This window comes from Pangasianodon hypophthalmus, chromosome 17, assembly GCF_027358585.1.
Source record: "Pangasianodon hypophthalmus isolate fPanHyp1 chromosome 17, fPanHyp1.pri, whole genome shotgun sequence".
Lineage (NCBI taxonomy): Eukaryota > Metazoa > Chordata > Actinopteri > Siluriformes > Pangasiidae > Pangasianodon > Pangasianodon hypophthalmus.
The window spans coordinates 20665646-20677212 of record NC_069726.1 but is presented as its reverse complement, the minus strand read 5'-3'; the positions used below and the strand labels follow the sequence as shown (position 1 = coordinate 20677212).

The 11567-nt window shown below is 39.4% G+C and overlaps 1 protein-coding gene across 1 annotated transcript; it reads left to right on the top strand.

Annotated features, from left to right (window-relative positions):
* The first annotated feature begins 6299 nt into the window (after window positions 1-6299).
* nfkbil1 (nuclear factor of kappa light polypeptide gene enhancer in B-cells inhibitor-like 1) lies at window positions 6300-11223 on the top strand. Its single transcript, XM_026942752.3, has 4 exons — window positions 6300-6929; window positions 9220-9332; window positions 9785-9902; window positions 10535-11223. The coding sequence occupies exons 1-4, from the start codon at window positions 6656-6658 to the stop codon at window positions 11098-11100; spliced, it is 1071 nt and encodes a 356-aa protein (XP_026798553.3). The 5' UTR covers window positions 6300-6655; the 3' UTR covers window positions 11101-11223.
* The last annotated feature ends 344 nt before the right edge of the window (window positions 11224-11567 follow it).

Below are 11567 nucleotides of genomic sequence, written 5' to 3'. Positions count from 1 at the left end.
CAGCCAACAAAATTCAAGTGAAATACAAATAGAAACATTTTAGGAAAAAAAAGAAATGAAAAATTACAATACGCTGGTTGCACACCATTAATAATGGGGTATGTGACTGTGCTCAGAATGAACCAATCACAGTCAAACTCATTCAAAAGTAATTATCATACACCTGTAATCAATAGAGTGATTCTGGTTAACCCCAAATAAAGATCTGCCGTTTCTGTAGGATTTTCTTGACATCAACTTGGTTTCATCTGCTGAAGCCATGGTCCTTACAAAGCATCTCACTGTGGAAAGGTATCGATCAGGAAAGGAGCACAAAAGAATTTCCAAAACATTACATGTACCATGGAACACCGTGAAGGCCATCATCAACATGTGGAGAAAATGGGGCATCGCAGTGACCAAGAATCACCAAGAACAGAACAGTTCTCCAAAATAGGCAAAAAGACAAGACGAAAACTAACCCAAAGAATGACAATACCCATGATGAAGCATGGTGGTGGCAGCATCATGCTATGGGGCTGCTTCTCTTCAGCTGGGACTCTAAGCAAGATAGTGGGAATCATCAATGGCTCTAAATATCGATCTATTTTGACACAAAACTTGCAGGCCTATATATATATATATATATATATATATATATATATATATATATATATATATATATATATATATATATAGTGTTTCATGCTGATTGCTTATTACATTTGTTTGTTTGATTGTTTATTTCTTCATTCATCTTTAGTAAGCCCTTTATCCTGGTTAGGATGGTGATGGATCCAGAGACATACTCAATGTGTTTTGTTCCTTACTTATAACAGGCTTATGCATGGGTTATGAAGGCCCAGTGTGTTCACCCTTCAGATAAAGTGTTACTGATTAATGTTACGTGCACTAAACAAAAGAAACGTCCACGTCCAATCCCTTGAAACTGGATCAGTGTAAGAATTTCATTATTGTTACAATGAGACCTAAAACTTGCAAAGATCAATGAAAGTTTAGAAACTTGAGATCGCTTTGCAGCAGATACACTATATGGCCTTGTTGGACTTGTTGTCCTACTGATTCCTCAGGGAGATGAAGGAAAAACCCAGACACAATCGCTCGTTTACTAGGCCAGCGGAGGAGAAAAGCAGGCTAGGTCAGGAATAGCTCCTGAGGAAACGAGCACCATTGGCTCCACTGGATATTAACAATAGCCGACAGCGAGGGGAGGGAAACGCGTGCTGACCCTCCAGAAGATCTTGGAGGACCTCTCAGTTTCCTTTTGGGAACCTCAGCCTCCACCTCTGCGCTTCCTCCATCTTCCCTCCCCTGCTGAGGGTGAGGCTGAGGGGGAGAAGGTTCCTGTTCAGGGAAATCCTGCTTTTCAGCATCATCACTGCTGTTCATCTCTTCAGCACAGAACCTCTACAGCCTGCTTCACCCCCTGAAGAGCTGTCAGGGTGTTGGGCAGCCGTGATAAAGTCCATACAAACACACATCCTCATCACCTAACAGTCACACGCAGGGCAAGAGGGAAGAGGGAAAAGTGGAAATGCTGATTTACAACAGTGCAAGTGACCAATATAGCATGGAGATATAGAGACAGATAACAAAATGACAAAACAAATTGATTCAAAAAACTGTATTATACAGAAATGGTTGGATTTAAGAATTTTATTAGTGTATTCTTCACAAAAGCTGCGCTTTAATACTTTTTTTTTTGCGTTTTTCATAACCATAAAAAAAATCATAAAAATTACAAATTTTTTATGATCTTATTTTGAAATAACAAAAGTTACAACTGTCTCCTTGTGGAATAAAACACTCACAAACTCTACAACTAGCTAGCTAAAATTAACTCTGCAGCTGCTCCTTTAGCCTTACGCATCATCACTGTCTAGCAGGTTGTTGCTTCTTTTCTGTCTACTCAGGTTTCCACAGAGTGTTTTATTTCATCACTGGAAGGATGACGGATCTTCTAACAGCTATTGACATGCACAGGCCAATAAATGCGATAACAGGAAGCAACAGGGCTTTATGCTTAACCTTCAGTGATTAGTTGATGATTATAAATAAGACAATTTAAAGTGGTTATATTTTGTTTCGGTCTGGTTAACACTTTTGACTAGCGCCATAAACTCTGAACAGATGAGACGTCTGTTTTAAACTGCTGTTTTGATCGTCTTTAAACAGTCTGGTTTTGTTGTTAATTTTTTTTTTCTTTTAAACAAGTCATGTCAGAGAACATGAAATAAAAAATCTGTGAAAGTCTGTGAAAACTCTTCCCTTTCTCGATGAGCTGCTTTTATGCAAACGATTTAAATAAATGCACGTGATTGACAGCAACAGCGAATCTGTTACAAAAGCCTCCATGGTTTATGTTTAAGAAACTACAGGACTCGCTGAACCACAGCCAGTTTTTTCATACGTTGATCACTTCTGCTAAAGTGTTTTTTAAATACTTGGTTCAATATGCTGAAGTACTTTGCAGGGGCCACCTGATGATGACCCCTGCTCCAGGGGATGAGCTGAAAAACCCTTTAGAAGGATACACGAAACTTTTTTTTTTTCCTTAACAGTCTAGAATGCTTAGTGTCTTAAAAAAAGGAGAAAAGGGAAAAGATGGTTTATAAGTTTTGAAGATGAATAGCAGTGGATGGAGAGCTTCTCTCAGCTCATCCTCTTATGAATCCTGGCTGCTTGGCTTAAAAAGACATCTTCAAAATTGTAACACATACTACAACAAGATGTTTAAAAAGACCTGAAGGACTAATTAATGAGAAACTGCACCTGGAGAAGCCATTAATAACTGAAGCTGAAAGAGAGAGCAGTCTCCAGGTCGTCCTTTGAGGAACAGTGCATTATTAAAAGGAGCACGTTCGTGGCGGTCCACGGCTTGTGGGTGGAAAAGCGTGGAACCTTCCGGATCTGAGGGTGTGAGAGCAGGAGATCTCATCCTCCAAAAGCCACAAAGGCTCCCTTCATAACCTCCTCTATCCTCTCCATTGTAAGTGCTCAAACCATCTCTCTCTCACCAGCGCTAAATGAGAGCCCTGTGAGCGTCGGAGCACACAGCCGGCTCAGCTGCGCATATTCAGGCCATTCACACACACACACACACACACACACAGCTCTCTTCTCATCACACTGAGAGAGGGAGATCGGTGCTATAATTTTAATGATCTTATGCTACACTTGTTATAAAGAGACCAGTGTCAGAGTAAGTGTACTTCAGCCATTTAGATTTTGTTCTAGTGACCAGAAGGTTGTGAGTTCAAATCTCAGCAATGCCTTTCCAGCAGCTTTTCCATGATTGCTATAGAACAAACATGGTTTTCAAGCCATCATAGTAACCAGTTTCAAAACCACAGTTACGCCTTAGCAACCATGGTTATTATGGCATGTCTTCTGTACTAGCACTGTTATTATGTATACTGAATAATAGTGACTTTGCAAAGATAAACAGTCACACAAAATGTATTTGTTTAGTCAAGACATGTTGCTAATAAGTAGGGGAAGGTGATAGCCATCATTTTGAGCAGAATGCATTTCTAAATCATAACACACTCACCTCAAAAGACATTGTGTTGCTCAATTTGTACATAAAAGTGTTTTATAAGAACACAGTCAATGGGATGAAACTCATCTAGAATAAAAAAGTGGACCATGATTGCACCATAAAAGCTTTAAAGATAGACAACTATCTAGTTTCCATTTGAAAGATTTACACGAAACTCACCCCAGTGAGCAGCAATGCTACAGATATGAAGTAAGTGTCGGTTCCTGTTGTTCATTCAATTTTTTTCTGAATGTTTTCACTGATTTTGCAGGCATTTATGTAACAGAAAAGGTGAATCAAGTGAATCATATACTCACCAACATGAGATGTGCACAAACAGCACATTGTAGGCTTAGTCTTAGATCTTACAGAGTTAAAGAAATAACTATAATCGCATCCAAATCCCCTCTAACACACATTTTATAATTTGGAAATCTGAATGCCACACCTCTTAAACTTTATAAATGTGATTCTTAGAAATGCTTCAAATGGATGACATTCCATAACACCTCCGAGACAACAGCTGAACTCTGAACAGCTTTTTCTTTTTCTTTGTGCTGCATTTCTACTTTTGTGTGTTGTGTTGATACAGCTACTTCTCGTGCCTGCAATAACGACCAACACACACACACCTCCATCCCACACACACAGTCGCCGAAACAAACACTCTCTCGCACACACAGCCTCTTCCTCCGAACAGGTGCTTCACTCAGGAGACCTCCCGCGTGGCCCGCTGTAACGGCGTCAGCACTGCAGCAAAACCTGAGCACGTACAACAAGGGAAGTGTGTGACCTGCTGGAAGTGTGTGTGTGTGGTAGTCAGGAACATTTGTACATCCCCTAAAGCAGGGGTTCTCAAACTTTTTTCAGCCAGTCTCCTTCCTGAGGAAAGCAATTTCCAAGGACTGAGTTATGATCACAGAACAGATTTAATTCTAAGAACATCAGGACAAATGCATACAATCATATTAATTTATTATTAGAGCTTTTTATTCCTGAGTATCATATTAACACCAAATGAAACTTGCAGTTCGATTAAAGTTAACATTTATATTTATATCGTTTTTTTAGTTACCGGGTTTTAAATGAACCCCTTTCCTTTCAAGCAACCAGTCAATTAATCTTACAGCTGTGTTAACTAAATAATAACCATAACAGCATTAGTACTAGCTGATAGTAATCTCCAAAACCATCCGGTGATTTAAATAAAGAAATACAGACATGGATCCCCTAGATATACATCACAGACCCCTGAGAACCATGGCCTAGAGTGTGTGTCAAGTAACATTTCTACTAATTTGACCAAATTACCCTTTGTATTATAAAGATTCACTGAAATACAACAATCCTCACTTTAGTGTTTAAATACCCTACTGTAATGAGAACTATAATAATATGTGGACTTATATTTGGTGTAAGTACTATAAAAGTGGACACAAAATGTTCTACGAAGGTGTTGGTTATTTTTTAGGACCTGCAAAGGAGCCTAAAACAAACTTTAAACCCCCTTATTACTGGATTGTTTATCACACGTGTTCATGTATATTCTTCTTACAGGATTTTTGTAGAAAAATATAGAAAAATGGATTATTCTACAGACCAGGAGTTGTAAATTAGTGGAATAACTTAAAATCTAAAAGCAAGGTTTGGGCAGTTGTGGTTCAGTTGTTAAAGTTTGAGCTGGTGAGTAGAAGATAGTCAGTTTGAATCCCAGGCGCAATGCCAGGACCACTGTTGGGCCCTTTAGCAAGAACTGTAATTAAATATTAAAAATAAGAAGAAAAAATAATGTTATATAGCCCCTGTCTATTTAAAGAAACTAATGGTTTCTGAAAAACAAAAACCCCTAAGAGGAAGAGGAAAAGGTTAATTTTAAGTTGGGAGATGGGAGAAGGAAGTGCAGTGATGAAGGTCTTGCATGATGCCATTCCAAAGTTTGTTAGCTATGACACTAAATTATTTGACCTCCATTGATGTCACTGCAGAGGGGTGTAGGAGTAAAGGAGCTCAACGGTATGAAAATTAAATGTTTTTATAAATGCTTGCACAATTTCTGTATTATAAATTTCAATTTTTAGGCAGCGTGGAGCCACAGTGCGTAGCCTTGTCATGTCACAACTTTCGAGTTCGATCTTGAGTTCAGGTTACTGTCTGTGTGGAGTTTCACATGTTCTCCAAAATTGTTTTATGGGTTTCCTCCGGCTTCCACTTCCCAAAACCATTCCAGTAGGTGAACTGGCTATGCTAAATTGCCTGTAGCTGTCCCATCTGGGGCAATCGCCCCGCCATGCTTCCAGTCTTCTCGGGATCGGCTTCACCGTGACCCGGACCAGGATAAAGTTGTTACTGAAGATGAATGAATGAACTGAATGAATATCAGTTTTAATGTGCTGATGAAGAAACAAAAATAACAACGTAAGGATGTTATCGACAAACTAAAACATCTGTATATGTTCTTATACATTTTCCTTTTCTTCTTTTCTTTCCTTTTTACTTTACTGAAGTAACATTTCACTGTTCATATTCATCATGCCTTAAATAATGTTAGTTTTAAAATTGCCCTAAGGTGTGAATGTGCATGTGCATGGCGCCCTGTGATGGACTGGATTCTCATTTAGGGTGTGTTCCCAGCTTGTGCCCAGTGTTCTGAGGATAAGCTCTGGATCTACTGAGGATTAAGTTTTAAAATTCATGTATTGTTGTCTGGAAGCAATGTCAGTGGAGCCTGACCTCTACTGACACAAAGAGAGAACTACAGCAGGAACTAATCTCTCGGAACTAACATGTGCGCTAGAAAGACGCTGGGAACTATTTTGCAGCCGTACGGGATTGTGTAACGTTTATATATGTCCGTGCTGAAATGCGGTGTATTGGTAAGCTTAGGGCCATAGACATATATTTTATTTTTATTCATATTTTTATATATTTTATATGTCTATGCTTAGGGCTAGCTGAGTAGTTGATTTAGCTTAGCTTTTGTATTATCATACCAAACTAATTAACATTTTAATTTATTGGATTACGAACGAAATTACGAATACACCGATTGAGATATTTATTTATTAGCTATCTGAGTGAATTAGCTAGCTAGCCACTGTATTATTTAAGTACATAATGGCGTCCCGGAAGCAGAAGAAGGTTTGGCGCTATGTGGAAGAAGGAAGTCTGCTGAAGCTGAAGTCGTATCTGCGGAAACACAGAGATGTGGAGCTGAAGTTCACTCAAGGGAAGAGGAGAAGAGGAGTGCTGCATCTGGTCTGCTCTCACGGAGACGACGCGCTGCTCCGGCTGCTGTTAAAACACGGAGCAGATCCGCTGCAGAAGGACCGGAACGGGGACACACCGCTGCACCTGGCCGCCAGAAAAGCCCTGAAACACGGCAAAACAGGTGAGCTGATACCGCGCGGTGCTGTCTGCAGCTCTCCTGTCTGCTCTCCTGTCTGCAGCTCTCCTGTCTGCAGCTCTGTTCAGGGGAAAGTAGCTAGTGCGCACTCAAGAAGACGCTTTAAAAAAAAAAAAAAAAAAACACCGGATGACGTAACTGGATCATTTGCATATTCATTGCATTCACTGATGCTCCAGAAGGAAAAAACATGCATTTCTTATTTTGGCTAAATATCATATTTTTTCACACTACAGAAGATAGGTACATGTTTTCCAGAAGACAAAATAAGTTAAATTTACCCTGATCTTCAAATTCAAAAAGTTTTCACCCCCCGGCTTTTAATGCATGGTTTTTCCTTCTGGAGCATCAGTGAGCGTTTGAACCTTCTGTAATAGTTGCATATGAGTCCCTCAGTTGTCCTCAGTGTGAAAAGATGGATCTCAAAATCATACAGTCATTGTTGGAAAGGGTTCAAATACACAAAAAATGCTGGAAAACCAAAGAATTTGTGGGACCTGAAGGATTTTTCTGAAGAACAGCAGGCAGTTTAACTGTTCAGGACAAACGAGGGACTCTTGAATAACTATCAGTAAACAAAAAAACACAGCTGTGGATCATTCAGGTAACAACACAGTATTAAGAATCAAGGGGATGTAAACTTTTGAACGGGGTCATTTTTATAAATTCAACTATTATTTTCTCTTGTGGACTTTATGTAAACATCTTTTATGTGAAATATCTTATTCAGGTCAGCACTAAATAAACAATAACATGCATTTTGTATGATCGCTCTTATTTTGGTAAAATAATAAACATTTTGCAGATTCTGAAAGGGGGATGTAAACTTTTGACCTCAACTGTATGTTAAATGATAAATGAGACAATGGTGTACAATGGTGTACAAAGTAAAGTGGTGTGTGCTGTTACAGTGGTAGAGTAAAAGTGACATGTGCTATTTAATCAGGCAGAAGAGTAAATGCGAGTATAATAAATAGCACACACTAAATCTGAATAGTAAATATCTAAGTGTCTGGAATTGTCAGTAATAAAGTGTCGCAGTGCTAGATGAAGGACCACTGGCTACACAAAACCAGGCATATCTCTCAGATATTAAGGTGTACAGTAAAATTTCATTTTTAACTTGATTCTTTTGCTGAAACCAAACAAAACTTTGGGGGCATTCAGCTCCAACTTGATAATTTGCATAATATGCAAAACCTATTTTACAAATTAGACCTATGATATTTATTTATTTATTTATTTATTTATTTATTTATTTAGCCTTGAGAAATCTTGAGAAACTTGGTGCTCGAACATGATCTCTCTGCTCGTATAACCAGCAGCTGTGATTGAACTGGAGTGTCTTAAAGGTCAGCCTATCTTGCGATATACACTCATCGTCCACTTTAATAGGAACACTTTCATGCAGTTATCTAATCAGCCAATCATGTGGCAGCTGCACGATGCAAAAAAAAAAAAAAAAAAAATTCAGATACAGGTCAAGAGCTTCATTTAATGTTCAAACAGCAGAATGAAGATAAAATATGATCTCGGTGACTTTGACTGTGGCGGGGTTGTTGGTGCCAGAGGGGCTTGTTCGAGTATTTCAGAAACTGCTGATCTCCTGGGAATTTCTCACACAGCAGTCTCTAGAGTTTACACAGAATGGTGCGAAAAACCAAAAACATTGAGTGAGCGACAGTTCTGTGGGTGGAAACGTTGTTGGTAGCTGAAGATTAAAAAAAGCTTAAAAAAAAAAATAAATAACCTGGTCTTTTTCCAGGCTTTAAATGTCCTGTCTGTGCTCATGATTCTTGTTCTTGGCTGATAGGAGTGGAACCTGATGTGGTCTTCTGCTGTTGTAGCTCATCCACTTCAAGGTTTGATGTGTCGTGCATTCTGAAATGCTTTTCTGCTCACCGCGGTTGTAAAGAGTGCTTATTTGAGTTACTATAGACTTCCTGTCAGCTCAGACCAGTCTGGTTTTTTGTTTTTCACACCATTCTGTATAAATCCTAGAGACTGTTGTGTGTGAAATTCCCAGGAGATCAGCAGTTTCTGAAATACTCGAAACAGCCCCTCTGGCACCAACATCCATGCCACAGTTAAAGTCACAGAGATCATATTTTTTCCCCACATTTTTTTTCCATCAAACATTTTATGTGATTATAACATATAAATCAAGCAAAAAAATGTGATTTTTCACTAAACAATTGATTTAAAATGTCTGTAGGACAGATTCTCTAACTATGTAGTTCATGGTGGTTTTTTTACTTTATTTTTTTTTTTGCAGACTATGATGATCTGGTAGTTCCTTTGCGTAAACACTGTCCTGCTGCACTGAGCATACGGAACAACGCTGGAGTCACTCCTCATGAGCTGCTTCAGGGACTGAGCTTTAAACAGGTATGATATGATCCAGTCTCAATGCAGAGATCAGGTTTACTCATCTCTGGTCCTGAAACCAGCATGGTTTGGTGATTTTCCTGCTATAAAACACCTGATTTATCAAGTCATAATTATTAAAAAATAAAAAACTAAAGTCTTAAGAACATACTCTTCAGCTACTCAAGCACTTTTAGCCATCAGCTCATTCCACCAAGGTGCTCTAGGAAGCGTTATGCGACAATTTGGCAACTGTAGTGGGGAAAATACATTCATCTGTCCATCCATCCATCCATCCATCCATCCATCTTGTTCAATGTAATTAGGATTTGCTCATTTCAGTAATAAGTATACACAGACAATAAACAAACTGGAATAGGATTAAATTTCAGTTGTAAACATATTTCCTGTAAACTATTAAATGAAAATGAAATTAGTGAAGCACAGCTTTGTATTTGTGTGGTTCTGTACAGAAGAGGAGTCCTGGAGCAGATGCTCCGCAGCGGTCTGATCCTGAGCAGGAGTGGAGGGAGAAGCTGCTGGGGGAATGCCAAGATGAGTTTTTCGAAACATTTGGGCAGTATGATGACGGTGAGATTGTAAAATGAATATTTTATGCTAAGCAGTACTTCGAGGTGAGATGAGGCTAGCAGTGATGTCACATGATCACAAGTTTGTGACTGGCTGCATTCACGGTGTGTGGAATTGTGGAGGATGGGCGACCCTCCCATTATTCCCACTTAAACACCTACACACTATTTAATAGAGTGAGTGTTAGCTAGCATTAGTATATAACTGTTCATGTTAAACATTAGACCTGAAGCGAGTGGTGAATTTTATCAGCTGTAGTTCATTATAAGATAAAATATAAACTCAAATGTCTATTTTCAAACTTTATTTCCTTGGACACACGGCATGTTTGTATATCTCACTTCCAGGTTTGGACAGTTAGAAAGCTCACAAAATTCCACCTCGTAATTCCTACTCGGATGTCAATTTTAACAGTTTTCTCCCAGTCAGAAAGGGGGATTTATGGGTTTTTTTCCCATATGACATGAATGCAGCATTAGATGTAAGTTCTGCTCTTGCTGATCCACAGACATATCTCTCTTCCCAAAGATCTGGACTTTTGGAGATAAACATCCATTAGACCATGGCAGTTTAGCAAATCAATAAATCCACCATTGCTATGTTTTTCATGATCTCTTTCATGTGTTTTCCAGATTTTCTGAGAGATGACGAAGACGAGGGAGACTTTGCTGACTGGGCTGAGCGAATCAGAAGGGAGTATGAGGCCAAGCAGCGGGCCAGAGCGAGGACAGACAGGAAGGGAAGAAGAAAAAAGGAGGAGAAAAACGCAGAGGAGGAGGAGAGGCAGCGTAGAGAGCTGCACGCCCGGCTGGAGAAGGAGCACAGGGAATACCTGGAACGTGCCTCTCGTAAAAAAGACGAGACCCAGCAGGGGAAGAAGAGGCGCTATGAGGAGCGCTGTGACGCCGTCTTCCTCAGCTCCGCCTCCGGAGGCGGTGCCCTGGGATATGATGACATTCCCTGGCCTGCGCCGCGTGGTTCTGTCGACGAGATGATGGCCGTCATCCTGCATGGTGTGGACCGATCCGACACGGCCACTTTCCGGAAGTTTCTGCGCCGCCAGCAGGCTCTCTGGCACCCAGATAAGTTCGCCCAGCGCTGCGGTGGCCGGCTACAGGACGGAGACAGGCAAAGGATTATGGGTACAGTCACGGCTCTCTCCCAGGAGCTGAACAAACTGGCTCAGAGTCTCCGGTGACGCTACAGTCAACTGCTGGAGCCAGAAATTTTGTAGCTCTGTAATAATGGGATTATTTTACAGGTTCAGTGTGGAATTTGAATCTGATTGGCTGCAGGCAGTCAAAGAAATATTTAATAAACAATAAATATAAATAATGTTTCAATATTTTCAAATGCGTGGTGTTTTTTTTTTCTATGAAACTCTCAGGTTTCATAAGTGGAATGTAAAAAAAATTTAAAAAATCAGAAATATAACAATGTTCTGGAAGTAAATATTTTTGTATAGTCAACTACAGAATTAATGGCACCCTTCCCAAAAATGTACATATGTTAAACGTTGCATATCGGCTGCGATAAAATCACTAATGAAAAGGCTTGTTAATGAAAGAATATTTTCTTATTTGGAGTGAGAGTTTTTTAAAAAATTATTATATCTTGAGTTAACACAATACAAGGTTATACATGTAAATAATGTACTGTATATAC